This window comes from Acomys russatus, chromosome 12, assembly GCF_903995435.1.
Source record: "Acomys russatus chromosome 12, mAcoRus1.1, whole genome shotgun sequence".
In the NCBI taxonomy this organism is placed as follows: domain Eukaryota; kingdom Metazoa; phylum Chordata; class Mammalia; order Rodentia; family Muridae; genus Acomys; species Acomys russatus.
Genome location: NC_067148.1, coordinates 27503270 through 27510121, shown reverse-complemented (window position 1 = coordinate 27510121; position 6852 = coordinate 27503270). Strand labels below are relative to the sequence as shown.

General features: G+C 47.5%; 1 protein-coding gene across 2 annotated transcripts in view; it reads left to right on the top strand.

The window, feature by feature from the left end:
• The first annotated feature begins 533 nt into the window (after nt 1-533).
• Nucleotides 534-6852, top strand: part of Arpc2 (actin related protein 2/3 complex subunit 2) — a 32505-nt gene continuing 26186 nt past the window's right edge. Inside the window, exons 1-2 of one of the 2 annotated variants that reach the window (XM_051154094.1) lie at nt 534-683; nt 890-971. In XM_051154094.1, coding sequence (XP_051010051.1) covers nt 898-971 — 74 coding nt within the window. In that variant the 5' untranslated portion in view covers nt 534-683; nt 890-897. Of the gene's footprint in view, nt 972-6852 lie in introns of both variants that reach the window. The other variant, XM_051154095.1, reaches the window with a different exon arrangement.

The following is a 6852-nucleotide window of genomic DNA, read 5'->3' as shown; positions in this document are numbered from 1 at the left end:
CACAGAAATGGAGGTATGACAGGAACCCAGGAAGGCCCATCTGGATTTCTGTTAACCTTCTTGACCTCTTACTCCTTTCCTTTATTGTCCAGTAACAAAGTGTAGTTCCCTGAGTAGTGATTGTGTTTCTTTTATCAGACTATAAGCTATAGGGAGGCACGTCCTCGTCTATTGCTTTAATCATTGTATCCCAGGTAAAGCGAGATGCCCACTTTATAAACAGTAGCTGGCGAAAAGAAGGCATGATGGTGCACAAGTTGAAGCAAGCAATTCCCTAAGGAGAAGCTTTCTAGACGGCCTCTGAAATAATACCGAAAAGGTGGAGTCGGGCCTCTGAAATATGCGGGGACCGAGCAGCCTGGACCGTAAGGACAACAGGGAATGACAGGTGAGTGTCACACACTGGACACTAGTGGCCTGGAGAGAGACAAGGGTAGCGCCTCGCGCATGCGCACGCATGCCCTCTGCCAGCCTCCTGCCCAGGACGCGCTTGCTGGCGTGTGCTCGCGAGGTCGAAGCGGAAATGGCGCCGCGGGGCCGCGCGTCCGGGCAGCGAGCGGAAGTGGGTGTGAGAGCGGAAGTGGCCGGCTGGAGCCGGGGGCTGGGCGGGGACCGGGATCGTCGGTAAGGCGGCGGCGGAGGCGGCGGCGGCTCGGCAGGCGGGTTGAAGCTTCGGGGGCCAGGTCTGTCGGGTGGTGGCTGCCTCCACGGGCAGCGCGTGCCGGGCCAGCGCGTGTGTCCGCCTCTCCCTGCCCCGCTCCCCGTCCCCTTCTCCCTTCACCTACCGCACCCAGCCCCCCTCGTCAGGGGCAGCGGGGCCGCTCCCTCCGTCCTGCCCTCGCTTGCCCACCCTCACCGCCCTTGTTTCTCCTTCCCCTGCCCGGGGCAGCCGCCGCCATGATCCTGTTGGAGGTGAATAACCGCATCATCGAGGAGACGCTCGCACTCAAGTTCGAGAACGCGGCCGCCGGGTAAGCGCACGCCGGGAGGAGGCCGAGTTGACCCTAGCTAATCCCGGGTGGCATCCAGTCCCCAAGCTCTGGAGGGGAGCGATCGGGAACCTGGTGCGGCTTCGGGGCTTCCCTGGCAGGATGGACGTGGGCTGCGATAGGGCGCGGTGGGCCGAGGCCCGAGATGCGTGGGGAGAGGCTGAGACAGGGATGCGGAAGCAGCGAATGGACAAGAAGCAAGGCGTGCCCGAGAACTGGAGACCTGTGGGACGTGAGGGCAGCGGAGGCTAGAAGTCACGCCCGAGAGTCCACTGCCCTGTGGGGGAAAGAGAAGGGCCCACTTTTCCTCTATATTTTTCGTCATTGTTCCGAACCCAGAGGGGTCTCTCTGAATTGAATGGAGTTTTCAGGAATTCCCAGAACGAGGTGGGGAGACCCTGCAGGCCCAGATCGCCAGGTCTGCCTTCCCTCCTCCATCTCAACCCCCAAGAGAAGCAGGAGGCAAGAATGAAAGCAGACGAGGGGAGAGAGAGAGAGAGAGAGAGAGAGAGAGAGAGAGAGAGAGAGAGAGAGAGAGAGAGAGAGAGAGAGAAAACAAAACCCTAACCTAATGTGAGAGAAACTTGACTTTTTTGTTACATATTCCTTAGGCAAAGCCAACAGCCCTCCATCCTTGAGGCCAGCTTTTTTTCTGGTTGTATGTCTTAAATTCTTATCCAAGATCCCTGGTCTTTGATTTCTTCTGTGGTAATGTGAGCCAGATTAGCTGCTTCTGCTCCCGGAATCTATAAAGTTTTTTTTTAAGATAACCTTTTTTTTTTTTTAACGTCGGTATCTTAATATATGGGAGGTATATGAAGCCTCCCCTGTCAAACGCAGAAAAAAAGACAGAACTCCTCCCTCAAAGCTGTTTTTGCCTTTTGAATATATTTAAAACCTGAGCAGGGGAATTGGGTTTTAGGTTCTAATTTATGGTGGCCTGTGGCCATGCCTTTGCCTCATTTCCTCATCGCTGAGGATGGGGCTTCACATTTTGGTTTCACAGTTAGGTAGTAAGTGCAGGCTGTTTTCTGTGAACTAGGAACTAGAAATAGGAAAGTAAGTGCTTGCAGATCCACAGAAGGAAGAGGGCTGGGCTGGGGGCCCGATTCTAAGCATTCATAATAACCTAGTCACTCACCGACATCGAGAAAGCATAAACCCACTACCTACGCTGAATGTATTGTCTGTCCCGTTGAATGTCTTGTCTGTCCCGTCTCTTTTGTAAGAGCACAGAGTGTATCTCGAATTGGTGCATTCAGTGAACAAATTGTTTCCTGCCAGGGGGCTGCAGCTTCTTGTCTTCAGCCCCTCCCCTCGTGCCAGTTCTTTGCATTTTAAGTTTTGAAGTCAGTTGGCTCTGGGACTTACTGTAGGGTGATGGGGTAGGTACTTTTTTTTTTTTTTCTTTGAGTGGTGTAGCACAAAGGAGGAAGTTAAAATAACTTCTGCATTTTCACAACTGATCTTAATACATATATTCTCAAGTCTAGACTAGCAAAGAAGGAGTCCTGGGCGCTTATAAGCTGATCTACACGATAAATGGTTGCCTGTGTTCAAGTGGAGGCACGTCTTTTAATGCAGGAGGACTTTCACGTTTGTGTATTAATAACTTGTGATTCTAAAATGTGTCTCACTATTCAGGACTCTATTTAGTCCTTTTTCTTTTTGAAAACCTTCCTTAAAGAATTCGGGGTTTGGTGGTGCACACCTCTAGTCCAGATACCTTCAACTGTAACCCCAGCTTTCAGGAACATGAGACAAGAAAAGCAAAAGTTCCAGGTCATAGTGAGACTTTGTACCAACCCAAATTGGGTGTGGTGCACCTATAATCCCAGCACTTGGGCGGTAGAAGGGAGAGGATCAGGAGGCCAGCCTGGGCTACTCTGTTGCAAGTAAAAGGTTTATCTTGTCAGAGATTAAAATAGGTTTTTAATTTTGGACGGCATAAATTCGAATTTCCAAGCTTCTTTTTTTTTTTTTTTTTTTTTTTTGTAAAGTTGCTCACTGTAGTCAGGTTTAATGTTTGAGGAGGTAGTATGTTTTGTTTTATTCTAGCTCATCTTGAAGATGTGACTTAACAAATATGCTGAAAACGCAGTATTTAAAAATACTTTGAAAAGAGTAGTGAGGAGTTTCCTGAGATTGCCTGTTTCTGCAGGGTGTGGTGGCACCCTCCTATAATCCTAGCACTCAGGAAACAGAGGCAGAAGGATCGAGGCAAGTTCAGTTCCAGCCAGGGATGTATAGTGAGACACTGTCTCAAGAAAAGAAAAGCCTGCCTCTGAGCAAGTGAGTTTTCAGGCCCTCTCTTTAAGATGAGGCAGCATTGGAGTGGCTAGGGAGACACATGCCTACACCAGTGCTCTTAGCAAGGATGGCTTGTGTGCTCAGCATAAACATTGATGGGTCTGAACAGGACAGGGAGCCTTTCAAAGAGAGCCTGTTAGCAAAGTTAGGGAGGAACTGATAGGTAAACAAATGTTGGGAGAAGATAATGACCTTAAAGAAAAGGAGTAGCCCACAGGAGAGACCTGGAGAGGGGAAAGGCTGTGCAGTGTGGAGATGTGGGAGGGCTCAGCTCCACCCTGCTCTTTTCTCAGAACAAATTAATCAGGGAAATGACATTCATGGTAGCCTTTGTCAGAGCGAATCTTTCTGTTCTGCACTGTGATGTACCAAAGTCACTCACCACATGTGGCCCGTTAGATTTAAGTAAAACTACAATTGGTTTCCTGAGTTGCACTAGCTGTGTTGTATTTCTAGGGCTCTGTTGCCGTTTGTGGCTAGTGGCTGCTGAGTTTGCACAGTGTACATGCCTGTTACTGCAGACGGTTCTGTTCTGCCTACGGAAAATGAAAGCATGAGATAGCTTCGTTTTGGGGTGTGCGTTTCAGAACCCAGGCCCTTGCTGCTCCCTCTGCACTACTTCCCAGCTCTCGGGGTGTTCTTCAGAGTCATTTTATAGTATAGATTCCAGAATGAAGTTGCATTAGCTTTCCTTTTTGTTTTTTTAATTTTATCTTATTTCCTTTTAATGATCCCTTGGATTATCTTGCTGGATCTTTTTGCCTATAGCATCAGGCTGAAAGTTTAAACTTGTATTTGCGTGAGAATTCTGTAGGACAAACTGCTTAAGTATACAATCGGCCACAATCCTCTTGTAATTTAAAGGCAGTTTTAACAAAGCTTTCCGCCACACTCCTGAGAAGTGCCTTATGGGCTCTCTTAGTGTCAGTATCTTCACAAAGGGAGGCAGCAAAGCACCTTCCTGAGAGTCTCCACACTATGACTAATTAAAAAGCTGCTCCCAACACTGTAAATAATGTGCTACATGGGTCTTATCAACAGCATTGCCTTTTCATTTAGGAATTCTTATCCAGGCCACAATTAAAGCAGAAGTAATCTGGAAAATTAATTGAATCCTTTTGTTACTACCTACATACCAAGAACCTTTTCATCCTCAGAAGCAGGGCCTGTCAACTTTGCCGTTACACAGTCCAGAACCGAGGAGATGCTGTCGGATGCGAACGGCTGTTGATTTCAAGTGCCTTCTGGCTCCTTACCGCAGCCTGTGCATATTGTGGGGGGCTGTGGTTCTGTGAGGGGGAGAACTCAGTAAGCAAGCAGCGCGGAATGGGGTGGGCGAGGACTGTGGGAGGAGAAATTTGAGAAAGGAATAAATTAAATCTTGCTGATACCTTGTTCCCATTCCCAAATATGCCACATGTGTCCTCAGAGACAGACTGGCTTGAAGAGATTCAGAATTAGGACATTGTTTAAGCCTATAGATGTAGTGGGATGTACTGTGCTTGTTAGATCTAGTTGCTCTTTTTACAGGGCGCCCTGGTTGACACGCTGTTGCCTGTCCTCTGGCCTCTTTGCCTTATCTCTGCAGTATGAATCTCCTAAGCTAACTGAGGCCTGGGACCCCGTGTGTGTGTGTGTGTTTGTGTGTGTGTGTGTGTGTGTGTGTGTGTGTGTGTGTGTGTCTCTTTTCGTTCAGCTCGGTAAATATCTTGAAGGAATTAATGCAACCAGATAAAATGATTCTTAGCGTTTCTCTCTCTTTTTCTCCGCCCCCCCCCCCCGCCTGCCCACCTTGAGAGAGAGAAGGCACATGCAGAGGAGGAATGTTGGGTGTCACTCTGCCTCGTTCCTATGAGGCAGGTCTTTCTGGACCTGGAATGAGGAGGCTGGCAGTAAGCAAGCTACAGTCACCCTCCACAGCCCTGGGGTTATAGGCCTTTTCTGTGGGTGCTGGAGATTCTAACTCAGATCCTCATGCTCGCCAAGCAAGTGCTCTTACCCACCAAGCCATCTCTCCCCAGCATTTTTGTTGTTCTGAGACAGGGTCTCACACTGTAGCCCAAACTGCCCTGAAACCGTGTAGCCCGGGTCGGCTTCAAGCTTTGGTGCTCCTTCCTCCTCAGCTTCCTGTACATCCTCCCACACCGGGCTTGTTATCACTTTTCTGAGAGTGTGTGTCTGCCTTTATATATTTTTAGTCTTTGTATTTTGAGAGGTAATTTAACAAAGAAAAGGACCATCTTTTACCTAGTATGATTTGGGCATTGGAGGGAGGGAGCGTTACACAGAAAAAAAATGATTGGAACCTTGTAGAGGATTTAAAGAAAGTAGCCAAAAATCTTTAGTGAGTACAACAAACTAATTCCTCTAATTCACAGTATAGACAGGATAACTAGAAGAAGGGCACAAATACTCTAGTGGAGAATTAAAAATATTTTGTGTGTAAAAGAGATGGCTCATCAGTTTAAGAGCACTTGGCTATTTCAGTTCTGAGCCTACTTCAGGTAGCTCACAACCAACTGTTAACACTAGTGCCAAAGAATCTGATGCCCTCCTTTGGCCTCCACAAGAGTGTGCATACACACACACACACACACACACACACACACACACACACACACACACGCACACACACACCTTTTTAAAAATATTATTTATTTTATTTTTTTAAAGAATTATTTATTATGTATGCAATGTTCTGCATGTATACCTGCATGCCAGAAGAGAGCATTAGATCACATTACAGATGGTTGTGAGCCACCATGTGGTTGCTGGGAATTAAACTCTGGACCTTTGGGAGAGCAATCAGTGCTCTTAACCTCTGAGCCGTCTCTCCAGCTCTACACACAAATCTTTAAAAATTTTTTCCTAATATAAAGTGAATAAATTAATTTGAAAATTTTTCCCCAAAGGATTTCTTTTAAGATTTATTTTTGTTTTATGTACATAAGTATTTGCAGGAGTGTATGTGCACCACATGCAAACTCATGCTCATGGAAGTCAGAAGAAGAAAGCTGACCCCCTGGAACTGCAGTTAGAGACAGTGTGAGCCACTGTGTGGGTACTGGGAACTCAAATCTTCTGGAAGAGCAGCCAGTGCTCTTAATTGCCGAGCCATCACTTTAAGAGATTTTAAGAATATCCCTTAAAGTCAGATATGGTACCTCATGCCTAGAGTCCCAGTACTTGGGAGGCTGAGGCAAGCAGCTCTGAGTTAGAGGCCAGCCTTGTCTACAGAGTTCCCCAACAGCCAGAACCACACAGAGAAACCCAGTTTAGACCTTGTCATTTTAGACCTGCCTTTACACTGCCAAGTTTTACAGGTGTGCACTGCCATGCTTAGCTGATGGGCTTTATTAACGCAACTTTATGGATAAGAAAACTAAGGCATAGAGAGGCTAAATGGCTTCCAACATGACATAGCTAGTCCTTGACAGCCAAGACTCTGCCAGAGGCAGTCAGACTTGAGTCTGTGCACTCAGGCAGCAGCTGGGTAGGATGGTGCTTGGCTGTGATTCTAGCACTTGGGAGGTCGAGGCAGGAGAATCAGAAG